Source organism: Balaenoptera musculus, chromosome 12 (genome assembly GCF_009873245.2).
Source record: "Balaenoptera musculus isolate JJ_BM4_2016_0621 chromosome 12, mBalMus1.pri.v3, whole genome shotgun sequence".
Lineage (NCBI taxonomy): Eukaryota > Metazoa > Chordata > Mammalia > Artiodactyla > Balaenopteridae > Balaenoptera > Balaenoptera musculus.
The window spans coordinates 73,085,335-73,111,984 of record NC_045796.1 but is presented as its reverse complement, the minus strand read 5'-3'; the positions used below and the strand labels follow the sequence as shown (position 1 = coordinate 73,111,984).

General features: G+C 40.1%; 2 protein-coding genes across 6 annotated transcripts in view; both read left to right on the top strand.

Annotated features, from left to right (window-relative positions):
* Positions 1-12,864, top strand: part of RIPPLY2 (ripply transcriptional repressor 2) — an 82,306-nt gene extending 69,442 nt beyond the window's left edge. For both annotated transcript variants that reach the window (XM_036871843.1, XM_036871842.1), the window contains exons 3-5: positions 9,010-9,167; positions 9,482-9,546; positions 12,613-12,864. In XM_036871843.1, coding sequence (XP_036727738.1) covers positions 9,010-9,167; positions 9,482-9,546; positions 12,613-12,760 — 371 coding nt within the window. In that variant the 3' untranslated portion in view covers positions 12,761-12,864. The remainder of the gene's footprint in view (positions 1-9,009; positions 9,168-9,481; positions 9,547-12,612) is intronic.
* Positions 12,711-26,650, top strand: part of LOC118905259 (cytochrome b5 reductase 4) — an 86,795-nt gene continuing 72,855 nt past the window's right edge. For 2 of the 4 annotated variants that reach the window (XR_005022188.1, XM_036871840.1), the window contains exons 1-2: positions 14,975-15,175; positions 20,179-20,332. Coding sequence is in view for 3 of the 4 variants with exons in the window: in XM_036871840.1 (XP_036727735.1) it covers positions 15,101-15,175; positions 20,179-20,332 (229 nt within the window). In the remaining variant the exon portion in view is untranslated. Of the gene's footprint in view, positions 12,791-14,954; positions 15,176-20,178; positions 20,333-26,650 lie in introns of those variants that run through there. The other 2 variants (XM_036871841.1, XM_036871838.1) reach the window with 2 other exon arrangements.

The following is a 26,650-nucleotide window of genomic DNA, read 5'->3' as shown; positions in this document are numbered from 1 at the left end:
CTCCTTTTCACATATCATTGGTCAGAATTGGATCACATGACTGCTCAAACCAATCCCTGGCAAGTGGGATGGAGGTTACCATGATTAACTTAGACCAATCATGATTCTCCCTTTGTGGGTGACGAAGGGCTTAGCTTTTCCAAAATCATTTGACTTCTTGATATCTGCACAAAATTGGAGTTCTTTTAGCAAGAATGAGGGTGGGGATGGAGAATAGCTATGGACTAGGGAACCAGTAGGTTCCTGCAAAATCATGACAACTGAAATGTCTCATTGTGGTAACCAAGACTGTTATGAGATAATAGATAAAATTCAGAGACGTTTTATAAAGATCATAGTTGCCTGTTTTCCTTCTTTTAATTAATCAGTTGTCATTGAGAGCTTAATGAATGCCTAGCAGCATTAAATATAGAGTCTCAATTTCATAAATTTTTATTGATAGTTCATTCTTAGCTTGTAGTCTATAATTTATTCAATAATAATAAAAAGTCAATTCTACTCAATTTAATACTACAACATTTTTGTTTCCTTACTTAAATTATTATGCATGTGTCGCTGCTGATACATTATAGTATCACATCTTTTACACTTAATGTTTTCAGTTAAAATTTGGCTCCCCATTAAGCCGAGAACATTTATATATTTAAAGAATGTAAATTTCATTCCATAGGCCAAGTAATTCTCTAAGTAATTAATAAAATTCAGAAACCAATACAGAGAAAATACTATTCAACATGTCCTTCCTTTTCTAGAGCAACCCACACACCAGCTGTCTGGTCTCCCACTAATAGTATGAACCGACAAGATCAGGTAGATATTTTCTGCTATGATTCTGTATGGTCTGGCTATAGCAGGAATGATTTATAGATCATTTAGGAAATAGTCCTCTGTAATTTTTCCTTCAAGCCTCAGCTTATATGTCATCTCTTCAGAGGCCTTCCCTGACCACCGTGTTTAAAAGAGGCCTCATCCAACTGCTTTGTATTAAATCACTCTTCTAATTCTGCCTATAGCACTCTTGCAAATATCTGTAATTATCTTGTGCATGCATTTGTTTATTTTCTGTTTCCCAACTAGAATATAAGCCTTATGAGAGCTGGAAAACATGTTGGTCTTATTTTACACTGTATGCTCAAAGCTTAATACAGTTCCTGACACATAGTGGTTGATCAATAGATATTTAATTGAATCTAGTTTTCTTTCCTGAATCATCTATTTTATGTTATATTCTGAAAGCAAAATTTAAAATTAAATCTTGGTGCTTATCATATTTTGGCCATTGATATGTAATAACATAAGATATTAAAATTGTATAGTTAATGGATATTTAACATAAGGTGTCAGATGTGGTGAAACATTGTAAGTTATATAATGGGACAAATCAATCTCTTTATGTCAAATGGATACTTTTTTTTATAGATTGTATTTTTATTTCATACAATTTATTAAGTATGAGAAATTAACCTATTTGGGGCTAACACAGAAGTTTAGAAATGTCAAGAAATTAGGTCATCAAGAACTCACAATACTCTGTCCAAATCTAAACTTCAGCAAATATTTTGTATCTTCAATATATTTTGGGGACCACCTCTCATGAACTCTCATTGTGGTTTTAATAATATACATCCAGCTGTAACTATAATACAAAGCATGGAATATTTTAGGCCATTAAATATTATACTTTACTGTTATTAATGAAGTAAGCAAGTTACTGAAGGGGTACAATGGAATCTGGCTGTTTTCCATGGAGATATTCCCATGTATGAGTGTGATTAGCACAGACTTGCTAAATCTCTCTCTGAGCCATCTGTGAGCACCTTCTTGGTTTAAAACAACACACACTTGCTCTGCTCACTTCTTAGTTTTTGCCACAACTGTTATCTTTATCTTACACCTGGGAAGATTCTCAAATGCCTGAAGTTTGGAAACACCACCTTTCACTAAGAATCTGATCCTCAGACTGAAAAAAGACCTCTATTAAAGTCAACTATCTCAAATGAGATTTTATTGGCATAAACTGTTGACCACAGAAGTGCCAGTCCAACTGCAAGGGGAAGAAAAGAGAATTTTAGCTTACTATTAGGTTTAGAACACATTTATGTGTTTAACTTCCTAATAATGCAAAATAAAATTCCTGGTCACTTGAGTACACTGGCTTGTTCTTTGGTTCCATCTCAAGTTAGGGTGATTCAAATGCTCCTTTTTTAATGGCCTCAGTGTGAGGTCCTAGGTTCTGGCAAATCAGCAGTAGTGGAGACATTGCTGACAAAGGTCCGGCAGATAATTTGTCACTGCACTCGATGCTTTGGAGTCCGAGGTCCTTACGGCAGACCCAATACAATATTTTCTTAAAAACTTGCTCTGATCGCCGTGGAGCAGGGGTCCTCAACCCCCGGGCCGCGGACTGGTGCTGGTGAGCGAGCGAAGCTTCATCTGTCGCACCCCATCGCATTACCACCTGACCCATCATCCCCGCCCCTCGAGGAAAAATTGTCTTCCATGAAACCGGTCCCTGGTGCCAAAAAGGTTGGGGACCGCTGCCCTGGAGGATCCATCCACGTGGAGACTCAGGGAAACTGCACTGCAATAAAACTACCTAGAACTGTCCAGAGACCAGTGTAAATACAATGTCTGCTTTAAAACAAATTCTAAAGTGATCATAGACATTATAGCAATCACTTTTTCTACGAAAGATGCATGTTTTTAAAAACCAGCCAATCAGAAACATCTAAGATAGGCTTCATTCTGACCGCGGTATTTAGTTCTTCAAGCCTAGACTGAGTATGGTTAGGAATCCGTCCTTTAAGGTCATATTTAAAGTGGTTTTTTTTTTTTTTTCTTTTTAGGCATTTCAAGGTATTTTATTTATTTCTCAGCAGAAGTTTAAGCATATGTCATAATGATGGCATTTCCATCATAATATATGTTGCTTCATACCCATCTCTGCAAACCCATCAAAATCTGCACAAATGACTGTGGAATGGTAGAATAAGAAGAGTCTATCAAACACACTTCCCTCTGCTTCAATTCCCAAAATTCAACTTTTATTATAAATTAAGCAACCGAAAATCAAAGTTCTGAAAACTTAATTGCCTTCCTTAAATCCTAGTTTTAGTTTAACCTTTAGAATGATCTAATATGCCATGACATAGGCATTTCCATTTTCTATTGTATTTGTACACCATAAAATTCACCCATTTTAACTGTGCAAGTTAATAATATTAGTAAATTACAGAGTTGTGCAACCATCACTACAATCCAGTTTTAAAACATTAACACCCCTTCAAAAAGATCCCTCATATGTATTATGTTCAGGGTTTTATATTGCCTTTTTCACAGCTTTTCTGTGTGAAAACATAATTACATCATTGAAATAAAATACCAAAAATGTTAGTAAGTTTGATTCTGTTGGCATTCAGACACAAATGAATCCTTTTCCCAGAAAGGAACACATTTTATATGTACAATCTTTTAAAAAGGAGTCTAGCTAGGTAGGCAGCCATTATCATTTAAAAATAATAATATTCATAAGATCACGGATAAGAGGGGAGGTACAGGAACTGAGACTGGCCCTGCTTTTGTGCGAGCGAAACCGGCCTTATTCCGGAGGCACATGGTGGCAACAGCAGCTGTGAGTCACTATCTTCCCCAGATCCCTTCACACTGCTGCTTCTCACCTCAGTCTCTGAGTGGAGAATAAGTCAGGCCTGAGCTGAGGTCATCCTCTCCGTGGAAAAGAGCAGGGAAACATCAGGTCACATTCAAAATGGGAAACTAGTTGAAGCTCTAATTTTTCTTTTCATTGGTTATTATTTTCTGGATAAGATAGAAGCCCTTTTCCATTGTTTTTATGTGGTCTCGATTTTTTCCATGCTTCCTCCTCAGGGACTTTCACCTAGCACCCTCTCTCCAGGATATACTCCCTTTCTTTCATCCTGTAGTCATTCAAAAATCCAAAGATTAAAAATAAAGCATGTTGGGTACACATGCACCATATGTAAGGTGAATTTATAATCCTTTCTTTTTAGTAAAATATAAAAGCTGGTGGCTTCGATGTCTGTTAGAATGTAAGCTCCATGAAGGTAGGGAGTTCTGTCTGTTTTGTTCACTGATATATCCCAAGCTCCTAGAACAGTGCCTGGCACACAGTGGGTGTTCAATAAGTACTTGTTGAAGGAATTAAGGTTTTTATATTTTTAATCTAATTTTAATCCTCATTGTTGTGCTATGGAAAGCATATTGATATGTTATATACAGCACATATTTTAGGAATGGATAATTTCCTAGAAACATACAACCTACCAAGACTGAATCATGAAGAAATAGAAAATCTGAGCAGACCAGCTACTAGTAAGGAGGATGAATCAGTAATCCAAAAACCTCCCAATGAACAGCTATAAAAATAAAGGAAATCCTGCCATTTGCAACAACATGAATGGAGCTTGAGGGTGTTATGCTAAGTGAAATAAGTCAGACAGAGAAAGATGAAAGTACTGTATGATCTCATGTATATGTGGTATCTGAAAAAAACCCCAAAAGACAAAAAAAACCAAACTCATAGATACAGAGAAGAGATTGGTGGTTGCCAGAGGTGGGGATTGGGGAGGGAGGTTGAAAAAGGTGAAGGTGGTGGAAAGGTACACATTTCCAGTTATAAAATAAATAAGTCCTGGGAATGTAATGTATAGCCTGGTGACTACAGTTAATAACACTGTATTGTATATTTGAAAGTTTCTGAGAGAATAAATCTTAAAAGTTCTTATCACAAGAAAAAAATGTGTAACTATGTGTGATGATGGATGTTAACTAGACTTATTGTGGTGCTCATTTCACAATATATACATATGTTGAATCATTACGTACGCCTGAAATGAATATAATATGTCAATTATATCTCAATTTAAAAAGCACATAATTTAAATGTACCAGTGATCTCATACAGACTTCTAAAATAAACTTAAAATGTAATAAGAATATTGATTGGCCTTTGCCACACTGGAAATCAGCTTCAACGTCTGTATAAATAGGTGGCAGAAGTGGAATAAATGTATAAATGGAAGATTTAGGATCTTCTATCTCTAATAGTCCATATTTCTATTTCTCAGTTTGCCTGAGTTTGATCAAGTATAAATCTTGCCCTATTTTCATTCATTGGTTCTCCCTTTTTTCCTTCTAGGAATTCATTCTTTTTTTTTTTTTCCTTCACAATTTTAAGACAACTGATGTTCTCTTGGATTTACGTCTCATCATCACAATACACCCATCCTTCCCCGCACCATTTCTAGTCCCCTTGATTAAACTTGTTTCTCGAGTGTTCCCAGACCTGGATTACTATCATCACTGAGACACACTCTCCAGTCGCATGAGAATCCTCCCCAGGGCTATTGATCTCATTGCTTCCTTCCCCCTGCAGGACCATGAGCCATCGTCCAGGTCCGGTGCCCTCTCTCTAGATGCTTCTCCTCCCCTGCTTCCTCTCTTCATCTTATCAACATTCTCCTGTCTCAGGACTTCCTTGGTGGTGCAGTGGTTAAGACTCTGCGCTCCCAGTGCAGGGGGCCCGGGTTTGATCCCTGGTCAGGGAACTAGATTCCACATGCATGCTGCAACTAAGAGTTCCCATGCCACAACTAAGGAGGCTGCCAGCTGCAACTAAGACCTGGCACAGCCAAATTTAAAAGAACTATTTTGACCTCTGGAAGACCATTAACTTCCCTTTAAAAAAAATTCTCCTGTCTCTTGCACGCTAAAAACAAAACCCCTCTGCTGACCCAGGCTTCCCCTTCTCTCTCTTTTCCTGTAAAATGGTAGCATCATCTCACTGTTCTTATTTCTTTACCTCTATAGCTCAACTAACTGTAAAAAATCTTTCACTCCCATTCACTCAAGATGGTGTTTTAAAGTCACTTATAACCCCTTAACTGCCAAATTCAATTAACACATGTCCTTATCTTTTTTGACCCCTTGGTAGCACTTAATACCTTGGACCTTTCCTTCCTTGTTAGAATTCTTTCATCCCGTGTTTCCACCACCCCTGCTCTATAAATGCACCTTCTACCACCTTCACCATTCCTTTAAAGTGAGGGTTTTTCATTTGTTTTATTTTATTTTTTGCATACCCTCTCATTTTACAAGCAAATGTTGCTTTCCAGAGCTCTGTCCTTGCTCCTGTTCTCAAGCTTACAAAATTTCTATGGGAAAATTATCAACTCCCATCGTTTTAATTTCTACTTCTTTTTTTTTTTATGATCCCCACATTTAAATCTTTAGCTGTAAACTCTCTGCTAAACTCCAGATCTCATATTTCTGGTTGTCCTCTGGATATCTTCTCAATATATGTGTTCCTAAGCCTTCTAAAATCTATTAATTTTATTCCCTTCTCTGTGTTATGACAACTGGCCACGTTCTAGAGGAAAGAGGCTCCATCACCTTTTATCCTTAAGTGAAGATGATGTGCAGTAGCTCCCCATCAAACAAAAGTGAATATGTGACCTGAGTGAGAAGTAAATGTCTATTATTTTAAGCCTATGAGAGTTTGGAGCTATTTGTTATTGCGGTCTAGCCCAGCCCGACCTGACTGATTCAAGATCCAAAACCAAATTTATTGTTGCTTCCTTGAGCACTATCAACAGAACGAAAGAGCATAAAAGCATCTCACTTGCTCTTCTTCCTGTATTCAGTTCTCTTCGTCTTTTTTGAGCCATCAACATCAACCCACTTTAGCAGGCTAGAAACCTGGAAGCATATCTAGACTTCGCGTTCATGTCCACCCACGTTTTATGATGCAGGTGGTTCTGTAGATTCTATTTCTAAGTATCCGTCAAATATATTGTTTCATTCCCATCCTTAGTATACATCTTCTCATTATCTGTTGCCTGAACTATTGCAATGAGTTTGTAAATGATTTCCTTGTCTCTAGTGTCAGACTCCCCTAAATCCATGTGGCTGCCAGAGTAATTTTTATAAAATGAAAACTTTGATTATTCCACCCTCCTGCTTAAAATCTCTCACGAGGGCTTACAAAATAAAGCTTAAGTGCTTTATCGTGGTATATTAGACTCTTAATAGTCCAAGCCTTTTCTCCCTTCTCAGCCACATCTCTGCTCCAGCAACACCTAATCCCTAGAAGCACTGCTCTTTCTCCCACTCCTGCACCACACACACACACAGACTCCACTATTTCTTGACTGATTCTTCTAGAAATCCCAATTTTGGTTTCTTTTGCTTTAAGAAGGTTTTCCTGGTTGCAACAAACAGACTTATCAATTCCCTCCCTTGTACTACTTCTTTGCTTAAAATGTGCTTTTGTTATTGAACGTGGCAATTTAAAAAAATCTTTGCTCATGTGGCCATTGTGATGGCCATAGATGGCAATGACTGCGATCCTCTTGAGAATAGGGGGATATCTTATTCACAATTATATCTGGAAAGTGCAGACCTTAGCACATTACAGATACCCTAAAAGATGTTTACAAAATGGATATGATAAACCATGTCATCAGATAGCTTAGCATCTGTTAAGTGTTTAGATTTTTTATATAACAAAATTTATTGAGAGCTTACTATGTGTCAGGCACTGTAGCAAACATTCTATAAGTTTTATTTTATTTAGCCTAACAATACTTCTAGGGCACTGAGACATGCATTAGATACCTATCCTCACTGATTTCTCTATCTGAAGCAAACCCTATCTCACCTTCCTGACAGGTAGATCATTATCGGCCCTTGGGTATTAATTAGATGGATTTCTTTCCTACACAGTAATTGAATGAATAGCAGAAACATTACAGCCTACATTTGGGGTTTTTCTCTACAACTTTCAAGAGGAAGTTCAGCTCTATTATTTAAAACATTTTGGACAAAAATCATGACATTTATATATCATCTTTTCTTGGAAGCATAACTTTTTTTTTTTTTTTTAACCGAGATTCATGGACCTCTGTGATAAGTAAGGGTTAACTTAAATAAGAGAAACAGGCACAGAGAGGTTGACTAAGTTATTCCACATCATAACTCTTCAGGATTTCATTATTATTTCACACATACCCAACACCCACAAAAGAACGTGCTAATTATCACTGAGTGACAAAATGCCAAGAGTGACAGAATTGTACAGATGACACTCAAGACTTATCTTTGGAGGACACTGATAAGATGTTGGGGAAAATCGCAAAGACGAGAAGACAGAGTAGAACTCTATGCCAAAATCCTATGACTCCAGCCTCTGGTCCTGTAGGTTGGAACATTCAGTCTTTTACAATTCAACTCTTGTGAATCTTTAATCTTCAAATAATAATAGGCAGATGGAGGAACCTAGTCTGTCAGCACATTAAAAAACAAACAAATCCTCCCCAAACCGATATTCCTTTCGTAAGGAGTGCAGAACCAGTGGCATTTGCTGAAGGCGAAAAGCCGTGAGACTGTCGAGCAGTGATGACCCGCCACTCGGCCTTTTTTTGCAGAAATACACAAAACGTGTAGAATCGCTTAAGTTTAACCCGTCCTAGCCTCTTCACTAGGAAACTGGCCGCTCGGGCGAATGTTGTTTTCCACCCCCCGCAGACAAGTGTGGAAGAGCGATTAACACTCGCTTGACAAACCTGCTCCCCGGGCCATTTGGGAGTTGCACGCGTTCGCCCCCAGGGTTCGGGCCGCTGCGCCTTCACGCGCAGCCTTTTTGTTTACGCGGCCGGCAGGGGAGAGAGGGGAGGGAGAGGACGTGTAAAGATGTAGCGGGCCGCGGGGGCTATATAAGGCTTCGGGCTCGGGCCAGGTGGGTGCCAGGGGCCAGCCTGCCCATGGAGATCGCGGAGACCACGGAGACCCCAGGCGGCCAGCGCGCGCGCTGCCGCCTCCAGCCGCCCGCCGCTACCGAACGCCAGACGCGGCGCGGGGGTGCGGACTCCGGGTACCGCGTCTCGGCCCCGCCCTGCGCCTCCCCCGCTCCATCCCTCCCGCCTGCGCCTCCCCAGCTCCTCCCCTCCGCTCTCTCACCCCCGCACCCTCCAGGCCCTCGCTCAGATGCGGTCGGTTCTCCCGGGTCTGGGCTCACGTCTCCTCTGCGCGCCTTGTGCTGCCCACCTCGCAGATCCGCAGGCTTCTGGAGACCGTGGGTGGAAGACCGTGGCGAGAAGGAGGAGGAGGCGCCGCACCACGCCGCGGAGGCGGTGAGTGAGCCGCGCCTCCCAGGGGCGCTGTGGATCGATCAACGCCGGGTACGCCGGGCCCCAGGGAGACACGCGCCTGGCCTTCCCCTCGCTTAAGATCGCGCCTGCTGGTGGCCATACCGGTGGCCCTGTCGGTGCTGAAGCGACGAGTGCGTCCTCCACAGCTACTGGCACGCACAGATCGGGCCGGGAGCGAGGCTACTGAGAGCCCCGCGGTCACATTCCCTGCAGACGAGAGGAAAGCTTGGTCGCCAGGGTTTGCAGTTTTTTTAGAAGGTGAGTGCTAACTTCGATCCATTTCCTTACACCTCCAGATGCCAGATGGCCCCGGAATAACGGACGCCTCAGGAAAGCTTTCCCGATACAGACACCCAGTCAGGTGAGTGACAGGCCTCATCGAAGGTCTCCTGCTCCTGCAGCCACAGGGAAGAGCCGGGGGCCTCGTCCAGCCCTGCTCAGCAGCTGGTCCTGAAGTTTTTCTCTTTTGGAAAATCTATCTTTAACGTTTCTTTATCTTCCTCGTCCCAGAGGTCCTTTACTCATCGAACTGGAAAATGTAGGCGCTCACGCTCTCCCCTAAAAGAACTGTTAATCAGTGCACACTTAGTAAACGCTTAAAAAATATATTACGAAGAGGGAGAGTGGGCGGTATTAGTAAAAGTAGAACGGTGACATCTTGTGCCTGCAAAACAATTTCTTTTTAATGCCAAAGGGTTCAAGTGAAATTGACTTCACACCAGGCAGAGTGTGTATATTCTTATTCTCTTGCAAACCAGAAGGAAGAATGGTATTCACAATCATGGTTTACAGCAAACTGAACAAATCGAGCTTGACGTGTTAAGACAAAAAGGAAATATGATGAAAATCCTAAAGACTACTAAGGATCACAAAAGGGACCAAAAGTTACTTGACCTAACAATTAGGAGCTAGTTTACTGTTCCTAGCTACTGGGAAGTCAGCCTTCCTGCAAGATTCTTTGTAGCTTTTAATCAGGTGGAAAGTTAATTCTGCAGTCTGCCTGCCTTAGAGAGCTGTTAGATGAAGAGCTATATAATGTTTGTAGAATGTGTATATGTTTATAATAGCACATAGAAGTTGATCCATGTTGATTAATTTCCTACCCTTTGCTAGACCTTGTGAAGGACAGAGAAAAAAATAATCACAGCCCTTTGGAAGTGGTTTAATAGTTTAGTTTGGTCAATTTTATGCCTAACTGTCAGAGTGGGTGGAGAAGGGTCAGGGAAGTGTGTATCATAGGTGTGATTACCTGGCTGAGTCTTGAAGTTAACCAGATGGATGGTAGGTGGGGAACGTGGGAGCAGAAGAAATAGCATAGAAAAAGAGAACAGCATGGTTCCTTCTGGGAGCATCAAGGAACTAGCATTTGGGTGTGTGAAGCTGTGGTCATTTCACCAGGGAAGCCAGAGGCCAGATCTTGTTCACCTTGGTACAAGAGTTTTGTCCTGATCCTGTATGTGGCATTAGGAACTCATGGACTTTATTCTGTAGATGGTATTGGGAATTACTCAAAGGATTTTAACCAAAAGAGTAATGTGATCAGATTTAGGTTTCAGAAAAATCACTAAGGAAATGGTATATAGGTTTAGTTAGAACACCAAAAGTGAAATTGGAAGTTATTGCAGTTCAGGCATTGGAAGCGGGGATGGGACTGGGTGAATCCGGGGAATACTTAGGTGACACAGTAGATTAGGCTTATGATGTATTGGATATGGGAGGTAAAGTAGAAGTAAAAAGACAGAACGATGCCCAAGTTGGTGGAACTGTAGATCTGGGGAGCAAGATACTGAGTCGAATTTTCCATTTGTCATATTTAATGTGCCTATGGTGCCTCCAAATAGATATTCCAGTAGAGAGCAGCATGTGTACAGGTCTGTGGTCCAAAGTCAAGTTCTTAAGTGGAAATACAGACAGACTTGGGAGCCTTTGGTAAATGAACAATTGTGGAAATCATGGCAGTGGGTCAGGTCATCTGGAGGAGTGAGAGAGGAGAGATGATCACTCTTGATGAAATGGTGGGGGAAGGCCAGCATCTAACCTGTCTACAGAGAAAGAGACGTCCACAAAGGTGACTGGGAAGAATCACTCAGAACAGGGGAGAATTCAGTAAAGTATGAAGTCCCTGGAAGAAAAATGGCCAGTGAGAGATTCCGGGCGAGAGAGAATGTGATAACAATTAAACAATGCTCTTTGGGTTTGGCAGTTTTACACATTAGAAAATCAATTGCTTCCTATATACGCACTTCGGTTTTTGAACTACTGTAGCAGTTTCTTTGTATTTCTCTTAAGTTTACTGTATTTTTATTAAGTTCTATCTTGAGTAGTAATGTGTATTTCTGATTCTTTTTACTCAGTTGTCAACTTCCTGAAGGTAGGGACCATGATTTATTCATCTTTGAATTATGAATTATGTTTGGCGCAAGAGATCACTAAAATATTTATTGAATGACTGAATTACTGATGGTTGTTTATTTAGGCACCCAGTTTATAAGCTTAAAAAGAGACTATTTGGCTAGAAACGTTTATAAACTACACAGCCTACTTTTTTGCCTTTTAAAATAGAGTATAGTGAACATATGTAACTTTCTCTTTGTTAGAATCAGTCTATTATATGGGTATGTGGGGCTATTTATTGTATACTAAAATACTGTGTACTGTAGCTGGTGATTCAGCCTTGTCCTTTTATTTTACTTGGATGAAAAATAATAGAAGATCAGATGGCAAGATTAATATTTGTTGGAAATTTGAAGTTTTGAGGTAATCACGTTTACATACAAATTATTTGTATAAAACCAGTCTAATTCTCAACATCTTAATATGGTGTTCCAAAATTTAGTTGGGTGGGGAAAGGGGAGAGAGATGGGCTCGAGGCTGGGGTCAGAGGTAGCCTTTTGAAAAGGTTGCTTTTTGTACTTTTCTAAACTTGCTTTGGTTCCATCTGTAACTAAGAGCTAAGTTTGAGTTTCAAGCAAAATACTAGGTAATTTCTGCCTATGTGTAAGATGCATAATATTTTGACATCTTTATAAAGTTGGCTATCATCACAATTTTTAATGTCATGGTAGGATTCATTTTTTTTCCCAAAGGAATTTGGAAATTGGAAGACAAACCTTCTTCTGTATTTTGTAAGAATAAGTATATCCATAATGCCTGAAGTAAGTTAAATATTGATCTTATGCTCATGAAGGGTTTAGTGTGAATTTGTTTGGTCCAATTTATAGCTTGGATAAAGATTTAAAGTAATTAACCAGTTACTGATACTTTGTCAAGTAGACTCCGTGAAAGCTGTGATAGTAGCATTTTAAACTATCTAAATGCATAAATCAGTTGTTAAATATATGGAGATTTTGAAATTTGAACGTTTCATGAGTAGAAGGATTCTGAATGTGAAAAAAATAAAGCATATTATGTTGTCTGCTTCTTTCAGACTATTTTGGCCAAAATCAAAGTGTTACGATTACTTATATCAAGAAGCAGAAGCTCTTCTGAAAAAATTTCCAATTCAAGCCACAATTTCATTTTATGAAGATTCTGATAGCGAAGAAGAAATTGAGGAGCTGATCTGTGAAAATTAATCTGATTACTTTTGATGACATTCAAAGCTTGTAGGTACAAATTAGATTAGTGTACAAATGTATCATAATCCTTTTAAATTAACTTATTTGTATATAAATTATTAATAAAATGAACTATTTAGTAATTACTATGGTAGTTTGGCCTTTTTTTTCCCTACACTATAATTCAATGTTGGAATTTAAAAATAGGTTTTATATTTATAATGGAACCTTGATTGTATTATAAACATTTGGGGCTTATAAAAGATAATTTGGATATCTTCATCAAATTACAAATTTATCTTCAGCTATAATTTTGAAAATAAAACTTTTCAAAGAAAGACAATATTTAATTTTCAAGACTGAATCTTGTAACATCTGGTATTTCCTACCGATCCCCATTGGATGTTGTAGTTACAGATGAATATTATCTTACTAGATAATGAGGACAATCCCCTTATGTTTCCAATCACACAATATTATTATGTATTAGCTAGCAGATGGTGAAAAATGGTGTAAATCATTGTCTATAATTGAGATTGGGAATCAATGTTAGGGCTATTAAATTGTAGGGATTTTAATGAATGATGAGTCAAGTAATTCTTACTTTAATACCCTTCTGCTGTCCTCAAATCCAGTAGTCAAATAGCATGGGTGTTTAGTACTTATGGCACTACACTGAGGGATCCCCAGAATTAAAACAAAACATTTAAATGGACGTGACTTACATGGAGTCTAAGAAAGGGGAGACAAAAGGCCAGAATTTGATAGTATTGTTTTTCCATTTCTGTCCACGAGGGAGCTAAGAAATTTGGCAGATAGGAAACATTCTCCAACAGCATCACCTTCCATCGCTGCTGTGGTTCCCTGCTCCTGAGAGTCTCATGTGAAAATGTTCACATAGGAAGTGAAATAAGAAATTCTTAGAGACTAGCTTTTTTTTTTTTAAACATAGACTTATAGAAGAATACATCATCTTTTAATGAAAGAGAAAACAGGAGCACTTTGCATGGGAGAGGTAACATAGTAAACTATGATCATGAAGTTCTTTTAGCTCAAATACAATCTTTGCAGTGGCAAGCAATTGAAATATAAGCATTGACTTCCAGGCACTTTAAGGACAAAGCAATTGAAATAGAGCAAGTTCAAACCATGTTTCAGAGTCAGGAAAAGTTAGTAATGGCAGGAGGATGGAGAGTTACTTAGAACTATGTTTCTTTTCCTGAAAACTTCTTCTTTCACTGGGTTCTGCTCTCAGGATATGTGTGTTCCCCAAGAGATATGCAAAAAAACCACCAGGTCACCAATCTGGACCTTGAGTATTAGGGACTGGTGTTTACCTGCACAGTATTTGTGCTGCTGTCATTAATATGGTGGAATAGTATGAAAAGCCACAGCCACATTTATTGAGTGCCTACTATTAGCCAGGCACTGTGCTAGGTAATTTGCACTTGACGTCTCACTTAATTCTTACTAAAACCTAAATCCATTATGCAGATGGGAAATGAGGCATTGAGATACTAAAGTAACCTGCAGAAGGATGCTCATTTATTAACTGCAGGGGTGGCATCCAAACTAAACCTATCTGACTCTTAAACGTGGCTAGCTGTTCAGCGCTACATCTGGACGTGGGCTGCGTCAGTCCTCAGTCCCCTTTATCTTTCAGGGAAGAGAGGAAGTTAGATGAGGACGAAGAACTTGTGAGTGGGTGAATGGAGCAGAAAGAGACTTTATTAACCTCTGCGACTCATTCGTTAATCATTAGCGAGAGTTCTTAAAGGTGAAGTGTTCTCTTCACCTAGCAGGAGTGGCTGTTTGCATTTGACATCTTAACTCTTAAAGGTTCTCTTTCCTGCACAGCGTGGTGCCTCAGAAGAGAGAATTTCTGAGAAATCAAAATGCCTTAATTGTATTATTTTATTCCATATTTCAAGCAGTGTGATGGTAGTGCTTCAACAATGGGCAGACACTTGTGTTCTGGGTTAACAGGCGTCTCCAAGAATTTATTCTCAGATTCAGTCAGCACCAAGGTTTAGGAACAGCTTCACCCTTCAATCTTTCCATGGAATAGCTGTCACCTCTTTGCGGTGCTGAAATTCAGGGTGCGGGACGAACGGAGCATGCGTACTTTGCCCTGGTTCCACCCCGCCGGCTCTCCGTTGGTCTCGTTGGCTCCGCCCCTCGCGTCCTCGACGTGCTGCGTCATGGCGCGCCTCACCCCGGGCGACCCCGGAAGTGGGTTGGGGGCTTGGCCTCTGCCCGGCCTCAGAGCCGGAGCCGGAGGTGTTACTCCACAGGGGTCGCGCCGAGCTATCCCGTTGGGCGGCGTATCCCGGGCAGGGCCCGGGCCAAGGGTCCAGGATGCTGAACGTCCCTTCCCAGTCTTTCCCGGGCTCCAGCTCGCAGCAGCGCGTCTCCTCCGGGGGGCGTAGCAAGGTAAGCGGGTGACTCCGGCGGTCTCGTGTCGCAGCCCTCCCTTCCCGCCAGCGTTTCATGCTCCGGCACAGTCCGTTCTCTCCTTCCGTCCCCTCTCCCACCTCCTGTCCCCACCTCTAGCTTTCGTTCCCTCCCGCCCTTGCTGGCGATCTCTTTCAGATCCCATGCCGTTTCCAGTCCTCGAGCTCTCCTGACCTCCCTCCCTCTTACGTACTGGCCCCTTTTCTTTCCCATCCCTTTATCCCGTTCTGTCAGTTCCCTTCTTCCAACTCTTTTCCCATTAATTAAATTCAGATGTATGATAGGGCCAGGCTCTGTGCGTCCCATATTGTAGGGACTCAATATTAGCTTCCTTCCTTCAACATAACCTCCTCTCCGTTCTTTTGTTCACTTTCCGAAGGGGTTGTGAGCGATGTGAGTTCCCTAGAAGAGAGGAAAGGCTGAGCACTAGCGACAGTGACCAGTGATCATCCCGCCAAGGGTGGGGACTCCGGGAGCTAGGGAAGATTGGAGAAGCGAGAACAAGTGTCTACAAACCTCCAGTTAGGTTTACGGACACTTCTCCAAGTCACACTGCCTTTCTCTCTTCCTCTGGTACCTGATTGTTTTATCACTGCCTTTTTTACTGATGTCATTTGCTGACTCTGAAGCTTATATAATACTCTTTAACTTTTTGTTGCACGTAGCTTCTGTTACCAACAGGTGGAACACAAATGTGTTTTATATTTGCAGAATTTAATAGAATTGTCTCCTGTGTTCATTGCAACATGAATGCTGCTTGCTCCTGTTGATTGTTAGTTCCTCATTCAATAACCACATCTTCATGTTTTGTTTTCAAGACTTCCACCTACTCGGGCCACTCCTTTTTCATTTCTGAACTCTTGAGCCTTAGCATTGACATCATTTGGGAACTTCACCAACTTTCTCTATGTTCTCCACATGGACCTGGAGTTTGACTCTAGATTAGAATTATGGGTTCAGGGATCTGTAGCTTTCATTAGCTTTTCAGAAGTCTATAACCCCAACTGTAATAATAATGAAGCTGAGATTTATTTAGTGCTTACTGAAGACCTCAGTGCTTTACATGTATTAACTTGTTTAATCTTTCTAATGATCCTATGAAGTGGGTGCTTTCGTTATCTTCATTTCACAGAAAAGAAAACTGGTTAAGAAATGCTGCCTTGGACCCAGTAGGCTTGATGTGATGTGACTCTGACTGTGACTTTTCACTTATTGCTGCATATATTATGCAGCCATCCAGTCGTGTGTCCTCGTCTCCTTGGTGTTTGACCTGCTTCTCTCCTTAAGCTAAATGCTTGGCTGAATAGTAGAGCCTTTTCAAAGAAAGCATCTCTGGATTAGAATATGAGAGTTGCTGCCCTTCTCCATTAAAACTACCAGCCATGTTCTCAGTATCATTTAAAGGAGAAAACTTAGAGGCAAAGACAAACTTTTCCCCAGGTGGTGATGGCAAAGGTGAGTCTTTGGGTCCAGAAAGAGAATAAAATATGATTATTGTGCAATTCAAGAGAAAACTCAGACGATTTTTCCCCCTTTGTGAAATTGTTGCTGAACCGAACTTGAGTTCGCTTTCCTGATGCGCAGCAAAGGCCATCTCCTGATACTGGGTTGTGGTGGAGGAAAGTGCAGCGTTTATTTGCAGGGCGCCAAGCAAGGAGAACGGGCAGCTAGTGCTCAGAACACCCAGACTCCCCGATGGCTTTCAGGCAAGGGTTTTCAAAGGCAACATTTGGGGTGAGGGTCCAGGGAGCATGATTAGCTTGCGGACATTCTTCTGTTTGGTTGGTGGTGAGGTAACATGGTGATATTTTAGAAATCTCAATCCGCAACCTTCTTGTTCCAACCAGGCTGGGGCCTTCGTGTTTGTGGTCAGCAGTTTCTATCCCTTGGGGTCCTGGTTGCCGTAAAAGAACTCAAGGATATGCATCATGTTGTTATCTGTATGTCTTCAGGAGGGACTAGGAGTCCTGTGACTATTGTTCAAGCTCTTAGTAGTTTTCTTGCTTGACTACTTTTCCTTGGTTTCTGCATTTTCTCACTTCTGTAGTCATTAGCTGTTTGATTCTGCTCTTTGGAACTCTGGAAAGGCCTAGGAGACTGAAGCTTTTTCTACAAATAAGAAGCAGAGACATGGAGACCCAACCATATTTGGGTCTCAATACCATATTTATTGAGACCCTACCATATGCTGGAGATGTGATCTCTGTTGGGGAGGGGGAAATTTCTACAAAATTGACACAAGACAGATTAGCAAGAGAAAAAGAAACAAACTTAATTGGCATGCACAGAAGTCTTGTAGAAATGGGGTCTAATGTTATGAGTCTAAGCTCATACTGCTCGCAGCATGACAGGCCAATAAGGGGGAGACGAATTGCTGGGGGAAGGAATAATGACATTATTTGAAAAGCCAGCAAACGGAGAAGCTGGTGGGGTCATCCCCCAAAGAACCATCTTGCCTGAGTTAGAATTCAGGCTTCTTTTATACTAGAAGGGGAGGGAGTAAAGTCAAACATTCCCTGTTTCCCATCAGCCTCCAGAGAGGATGTGTTAATTTCTTCCTCTCTGCAGTCATTCACAGGTGGGCCTGGTCAGGATGTTTCCTGTGAACTAAACAAAGGTATTTTAGCTTAATGCTCATTGCCCAGATAGCCGGGTTCCCAGAGATGGGCCATTACGTATAATTTAAACTTATAGGCGACATCCCTTTAGTGATTAACTTGTAATAGATTCTTCCCTATTACACTAAGAAGTGGCCAAAGCAGGCAGCTTTTATACTTTTTAGACAGACAATACATTTGAGAGGAATTGATGGGACAAAGAAACTTAGGTCTGGATACTGAAATGGTAAGGAATTTGAGCAAAGTTTGGGCTTGGGTGGTAAATTAGTAAACAAATAACAAGATTTGTTTACAGGCTTCTTGGCCCTGAATTTCCTATCTCTGGTGAGAAGGATGTCTTTCTGCCTCCCAGTACAGGGAAGGCACCTTTCACATGGGAGATTTATTTCCTGCTTTCAGGGAGACAAAGAGGACAGTCAAAGTGTTCCTCTTGCATGGCCTTCCCTGGGCCCCAACATCTCTGTTGTCAAAGAGTTTAGTCCAGTAGGCTTCACAGACTAGTAAAGAGGCAGTTATAAATACCATAGGGACTATAACAGTCTGTTATGACCTTGAAGGAGTCGGGGTCAGAAAAGGCTTCTGGAGGAAGTCATGTCTGCAGGGGAGAGAGCGGAATCAGTTTCCATTTACCTAAAAGTATAGAATGGGAAGGGGCAAAAGTTAAAACGTGGAGCTAGTGAGGTAAACTATGACCAGATTATGAAGGGCCTAGTAAACCACTCAAGGGCATTTAGAGACATTATTATACGGAATATGGGGAGCCACTGAAGGAGGGAGGGTCCTAGATTAGATTTGCACTTCCAAAAGATTACTTTTAACTACCCTGCAGGTGATGGAGTGGTGAAAGAAGTGGTTTGGGATGGGAAAGATCATATGTATTCTCACACTTTACTTCATTTATGAAGACCAAGAGACCTAGAGAGTTTTAGCGATGGTAAGAATGGGATGATGTGGATTGGTAAGAAGAAATGTGAAGTTGGAAAGGCACCACAGACCTATTAACTTGGTTATTTTGGGGGCAATTGCATGTCTAAAATAGATATGATTCAGGAACGTGAGATGTGTGTTTTAGTGCTTTCGGGCTGCTCTCACCGAATATCATAGGTGGCTTATAAACAACAGAAACTTATTTCTCACACTTCTGGCGACTGGGAAGTCCAAGATCAATGCCCTGGCCAATTCTGTGTGTGGTGTGACCCCGATTCCTGGTTTGTAGCCATCTTTTTGTGTCCTTACTTGGTGGAAGGGGTGAGGGAACTCTCTAATGCCTGTTTTGTAAGGGCACTAATCCCAACAACTTCATCACCTACCAGAGGCCCTATTTCCTAATACCATCACACTGAGGATTAGGATTTCAGTCTATTTTGGGGGGACACAATAGCAATAAACTTCCTTGAATATGACTGTTTTTATGTTAAACAGGTATCTGGTACTATGTTACAAACTAGTTATACAGGTTAGATGTCTTGAAAAATTTCCACTAGGGTGTCTTAACTGGTTAAAACACTAATTGTACCTCTTATCTAAAAGCTTTGAAAATGTGTTTTGTAAAAAAAAAAAAACAAAAAACCCACAAAATCCCAAACATCCTGTTATTAAACCCTCTAGGCAGGAGAAAGCAAAGTTTTGTGCAAAGTGCAGGTAATAAATAATTTAGGCTTTGAGGGCGTCATAAGGATTCAGTCTCTTCACCTCCACCACCACCACCATGGGTGGAAATTACTTGTAGCTCAAGGGCTATACAGAAACGGGCATAGGCCAGTTTGCCAACCCCTTCCCTGGAGTGTGACAGTTTAGAGACATTACTATAAGGAATATGGGGAGCCACAGTTTTATTAATTTCCATTATTTGATAACCTTTGTTTCTCAGTGGATTCTTAGAAAACATATTACCATCTCATGTGATTTCTAATATTCTGTGTATGTTGAAAATCCGGAAAATCAACTTTAGCCAGTTGTTTCTATTTTCTTCTATCAAATCCCTTGATTTTTAAGGCAAAGAAATTTTGGTCCAAATTGGTAAGCGACTAGAACATATTAGCGACAGAGCCAGGACCAAAACTTGTTTTCTGACTCTGGGTTCAGTACTATCCTTGTACTATGATACCATTTGGATGGACATTTGTGTGCCAGAATTTCTAAGCCCCACCTCATGGCCCAGGTACTTTATATAGGGTTCCATTTATAATTCTAATACCACCTCCTAAAGCTGAAGAAGATTTTTAGAATTGTTATATTTGAGTTTTCTTATCTTTTGGAGTGGGAATCAATAATGAAGTGGCCTGAAGACCAGCAGCCCTAAGGGGAAGGGAAAGCAGCTTACTCGAAAAAGCCACATTGAATTCTTCCCTTTTCCTTTTTGAGGTCCCTCTGAAACAGGGCAGAAGTCTTATGGATTGGATTCGACTGACCAAAAGTGGAAAGGACCTAACAGGATTAAAAGGAAGATTAATTGAAGTAACTGAAGAAGAACTTAAAAAACACAACAAAAAAGATGATTGTTGGATATGCATAAGAGGTAGGTGGTATTTATTACGTACTGCAAAACGTTTTGGCTAGGGTTTCCAGTTTTAATGCTATACAACCCCTTGGTCCTGTTATTTGGTGATATGATTTGCAATTAGATAACAAAAATATGCCTTACACTGGGCAGTAAATTGTCTAATTCTGAATTTAGGCAGTATTTCTTCCCTAAGTCACTGTTCACATAGCATCCCCGTACTGTATTCCGTTTGAAAGAAAACAAGTGTTTACCAGGCAATTTAATACCAAAGTAATAAAATTATTCAGTAACACCTAGTTTATATGGAATAATGTTCCACCTTTGTGCCGTGTAACAGAATTCTGTAGGAAAAAATGTCTCTGAGAATCTAAAGTAAATCAGGAAACCCACATTAAAGCCAAATCCTTAGTTCTCACTTGCAGCACTTTTTATTACTTAATCCACGCTTGTTAGCAATATGAGTTACCTGATTTTTCTAGCCCACAGCAAATTAGAAGCCCCAAGCTAGAAATGGATAGATTGGGAGAGCGTGAGCAAAGAATGATAGTTGATGGAAGTAGACCTCATGGTGTGCTACAACCTGGCATCTGGGAGGGAAGCAAAAACAATAGAGGGCTTGCAGCTGTGCACTGGGTCTCCATAGCAGTGTCCTGGAGTCATCTAGACGGGGTTCCATGTATCCACTGTCCTCAGTTTAAAGAAGAAAGGAAGTATGTCACTTACTGCTGTTATCGCAGTTGTAATTTTATCATTGTATAATTTTGGTTTGTTGTCAGTTATCCTGATGACACTGTCACCTGTATGAGGGCAGGGACCATGTCAGTCCCCTGCTGTGTCCTCGGTGCCTGGCACATAGAGGTCATCAGTATGTGTTTGTTGAACTAGTGCAACACTTATCATTCTTAAGAAATTTGGTTACTTGAAGAGGTGTGTGGTGGTCACAGTAGATCAGTGGTATAGTAAATGGAAAGACACCAGTAGCACTGTTAGTTTGCTAGGGATGCCCAAACAGAATTCAACAAACTGGGTGGTGTAAACAACAGAAATTTATTATCTCACAGTTCTGGAGGCTGAACTTTAAGATCAGGATATCTTCTCTGGGCTTGAAGAAAAATCTGTTCCATGCCTCTCGCCTCTCTTCTGGTGGTTTGCTGGCAATCTTTGGAGTTGCTTGACTTGTGGTAGCATCACTGTGATCTCTGACTTCATCTTTATATGGCATTCTTCCTGTGTGATTGTCTGGGTCCAAATTTGCTGTTTTTATAAGGACATGGGTCATATTGGAGGAGGGGCCTGCCCTACTCTAATATGACCTCATCTAATTACATCTGCATTGACCCTGTATCCACATAAGGTCATGTTCTGAAGTATTGCAAGTTAGGATTTCAATGTATGAATTTGGGGGTACACAATTCAATCCATAACAGATATAATTAGAGCGTGGAATGTTTTTCAGTGGCAGAGGGTATGGAATCTTCCGGGAGGGGATGACATAGCTTGTTCTGAGACAGAAGAACAGATGGTCAACTTTTCAAAGTTTCTCAAGGATTAATACACTGTGGATAGACCAGTAACTTGGAATGAGGATTCTGCCAGACACAAAAAGCTCCTTTTGCCATTTGATAGGGTTTTTAATACCCTCCTTGCCTTCTCTCCGTGCTGCATACCTGTTTACCAGGTGCAGGTGACTGGCACAAAATGACCTCCCCACTGTGCCCAAGTGTCTTCTGCTGGCCTGGGTGAAGTGGAGGTCAGTTTCCCACGACGATTTCTCAGCTGATCCAGTCTACGGGCGTGTCTGAGCTGTTTCTGCAGTAGGAAGCCACTTTTTCAGAAAACTCTCTCATGTGAACCCTTCACATCCTAGCGCTATTAGATAAATGAGGCATCGTTACAATACAGTCATACTTTATTATTCATTTGATGTATTGATGGAGATCAGGGACAGGTTTGCTATGTTTGAAAAGTAATACATGTTGCTCCCAGTTACATATCTCCCGTAATGATTTGAATGGATGACACTCTTCTGGTAAGGTTGTTGATTTTTTTTTTTTTTTCATCTCCAACATTTATTTTCTGCTTTTATGTATTTTTTGAGGAATACATGACATATACATATATTGTTTGTAAATAATTATACATTTGTAAGGAGTACAGCAGAGGATGATTTACTGTGACATTAATGAAACTTAAGCTTTAGAGCCTCCCCCTTCCCACCTACGTGGGAAGGGGGAGGCTCTAAAGCTTCCAAGACTCTGTCAAGGGCCTTAGCAATGTATTTTCTTTTTTTACATCTTTATTGAAGTATAATTGCCTTACAATGGTGTGTTAGCTTCTGCTTTATAACAAAGTGAATCAGTTATACATATACAAAGGTTGTTGATTTAAGGATAAATTCTTTTAAAGTTTCTGTTGGAGAATGTATTCTACCCTACTAATAATTAGGCTTTCCCCCCACCCCCGATTGCAAAGTAAGATGTGTCTTTTTTTTTTTTTTTTCCCTTTTGACAGAGTTTGGTTTTTAATTTTAATAAAGAAACATTTGATTTAGGCTCTGCCCTGGGACCCTCCGCCCTAGGAGGAGAAGATAAATAACTGCTAGACAAGTCTGAGTGAAGTGCCCTACGAGGGCTATAAAGAAAGTGATGTCAGATTGCAGGGAGGGAGACATGTGGGTTAGGAAAATCAGAGACGCTTTTGTGATAGAGATAAGCCTTGAAAGGGTGGACAGGACTTCAACCGGAAGGGAGGGGGAAGTACACCCAAGCGGAGGGAAATGCTAACCACGGGTCTAGACACAGAAAAGTTGGAGGTATGTTCTGGAGCTTAGGCTGCCTGTTGGAGAATTATAAGAAAGAAAACTCTGAAGGCATGTTAGGGCAGATTATGGAGGACCTTGAAAGCCAAGCTGAGAAATGTATTCTTAATTTTGATGGCAGTGTGAACTGTTGGAGGTGCTTGAATGTGGGGACAGAGAAGGAAGGCCTTGGAAAAGGTAGTCTGGTGGTGGGCATAGTGAATTGAAATGAGACTAGGAAAGCATTTAGCTCTTACAGAAGTTCAGGTGGTAATAGGTGAACCAGGATGTTGACAAAGGCAGCAAAGTAGGATGAATGAGAGACAGACAAATTCCCGGTAATTTCTAACACAATCCTCTATGAAAGTAGAAGAAAGCACAGGACTGAATGTAATTGTCTATTTCTTCTTAGCTGTTCTAATTTAAAATGTTAATGATACCTTCTTAAAGGGAATGTATGCCAATTTAGCTTCGAAGGTCAGTGCTAATGTTTGGACCCAAGTTTTAATCAAAGCTCTACCACAGGGAAGCATGGTATCAACGTATAACTTTTTTTCTTTTTTTAAAGTATTGGATTCTTCATTTTCTAACAATTGCCCCATTTTTAGATCAGTTCGAATTTCAGCTTGATCAGACCAAGGGAGACACAGTGTCTCTTTAGAAAATATACACTTTGGCATGGGTTTTTATAGCTAATATTTGGGGGACTTTTTTTTTTTTTTGAATACATAGCTGTTCTGCTTAATGTTCAGGTGTGCTAAATCTAGTCACGTTCCTAAAAATGATGGTGTAAAAAGAGCACTTGGCTGGCAGCTGACTGTAAAATGTGGGCATTGGTCTGGAATGATCTCAAAGGCAGGTTTATGGAGTTCCTGATTTGTTCACTTAATTCTCACCTTTCTCTGTAAATTATGTAATTCCTATAATGCAATAGGAGTTAATTGGGACATTGAGGGACTGGATGGGAGATAGCTTTTTCAAAAATTTTGTTGAATTTCTCATTAATTCATGCAATTGTAGTTTTCTCTTTTATTGCTATTTCTCTCTGTCTCTCTCAAGAACTAAAGGTGATTTACAAATATGTGAAGCTTTGAACATGAACATTTAGGTGTTTGAATAAAAATCTAAATCACTCATCTGTGAGAGCTCTGTAGAGCCTAGATCAGACTTTGTTTTTCCTGTAGTATATTTTACTGTCGTATGTAATCAGTGTGGGTAATGATGTATTAAGTCATGAAATCATCTTTTGGCATCATTTTAATCTTAGGATGAGGGGAAGTGTGGCCTGATACTCAATAACAGTCCGTTGAAATAAATGATATTTCTAAAAAGTTGATTACAGTAAATATGTTGGCCATTCTGCTGTTAAAAATTTAGTGAATTCAGTTCCCCAAGTGGGATTTAATGGATTTCATTTATAACTTAGAAATGAACAGATTTTGATTTCTCCTAATGCTGATTGTCATATGCTAGTAAATTGAAGAGGCCTGCTTGAGACCATTGTAAAAGTGACTTTTAATGGGTTTGCATGTTTCAATAACTAAAAAATCTTGGCAGATTGATTCCAAGAAATGGTATTTTTCCATTACCGTTTCCTAGATTTCTAGGTTCATTTACAGTAAACTTTTAAAAAATTTACTCGTATGACAGTAGTGTAAATTTTTGTGAGTGCATCAATCCTCATTATTCCTGGGTTTCAAATTTGCCTACTCACTAAAATTTATTTGTAACTCCCAAATCAGCACTCATAGTGCTTTCATAGTAATTTGCAGACATGCACAGTGCAGTGAAAAATTGGTGCTGCCCGAGCACACGTTCCTAGCCGAGGTCAGACAAGGCAATGTTCTGCCTTCTTGTTCCAGCTCTCTTACAGTAACAAGTGTCTTTTTCGCCATTTTTTTAGTGCGACATTTTTCACATCCTGTGCTTTTCGTTGGTGATTTCACTGTATACATGCCCCCCGCCCCGCAAGGAGAGTGCTGAAGTGCTGACCCAAGAATGTGGTCATGTGCCTTCTGGAGAAAATATCTGTTAGATGAGCCTTGTTCAGCCATGAGTCATGGTGCTGTTGGCTGTGAATTCAGCGTTCATGAATCTACAGTATGTATTGAATAAGATGTCAAGCAGAACATACATTAAACGAGGTTATGTTCTGATTGGTTGACAAAAATGTGACCAGAGGCTTGCAGGAACCTCACCTTGTATTAATATTTTCCCTTAGGAGCAGTGGTTCAGTGTTGGCTAATTCAGTGTTTGAAGTGAGTTTGTAGAACGTAACTGCCTAGAGTAATGAGAATTGACTGTAGTTCTTTAGGCTATCTTGTATTTATACTTCAGTAATAATAAAGTAAAATAAGTTTTATACTTTTTAGGTTAGATTCAAACCCACCAAGAAGAGAGCTGACTTTTTTTAACACCAAGTTCTTTTCTCCAGGTTTCCTTAGTTCCCTGCTTCAATGCTGTTTTGAGAAACTGTAGTATTTCTGTCTCTAGCTGAGAAACTTTTTCTATCTGAAAATTTTCTTCTAGAAGCAGTTTTTCAAGTTTGGAACTAATGCTTTAATATATAATAGAAGGTATTATCACAGTAATACAGAGTGCCTCTAAACAATACTGATTGTTATTCCAGTTAGCTCAACTATTCTGTACCTTGTCTGCTTTGTGTAACAGCCTCCTTACTTGCTTCTTGACAGTTTGCAGATTCTCGAACAACTCCCTTCTGCTATCACTTGCTTGTTTAGGAAATACAAACCAACATTTTTTCAGGTCTATTTCCCTTTATTCATCCATTTCTAATCTAATCTGTAGGTTCTCAGGTTGCCTATTATACACCATTAATGCAGGTAATCTAGTCTTTGTTGATTTTATTCTGTCCTACTGACATATGAGACCATTCGATTTCTTTTACTTTTACTCTGTCTTTATCTCCTTAATTGTTATTCAATCTCTTCTTTCTTTTTTTGACTCTTCCTCTCTCTGTACCACCCTTCCATTCACTAAAAATCCACTAGAGGGGAAAAAAACTGGTGTTCTGGGGTGGGGGGGGGAAACCTCATCTAACCCTCAGGTGTTTTGCTTGATTGACACAGTGGTTTACAGACTTCAGCCAACATTTAGAAATTTCCTTTGTAAGAAAATTTTTGATTACAAATTCAATTTTAAAGAAATTTTTAGGGCAATTCAAATTTTCTCTTTTTCTTGTGTCAGTTTTTATAAGTTACGTTTCTCAGTATATTTGTTAATTTCATCTCCGTTATTTACCATATTGGCATAAAGTTGTTTATAACATTCTCTTATTATCTCTTTAATGTCTTTAGGTTCTATAGTGATAGACCCTCTTTCATTCCTAATATTGATAGTCTTTAGTTTTTTTGTTTTTTTTCTTTATCAGTCTTACTAGAAGTTTATCAGTCTTAACTTTTGGCTTTGATTTTCTCTGTTCCTTGTCCATTTTCTATTCACTGATTTCTACTCTTGTTACTGGGGAGGTGACTGTTTTAATTTCTCTTCTTCAACATTGGCATCTATACTTCTGT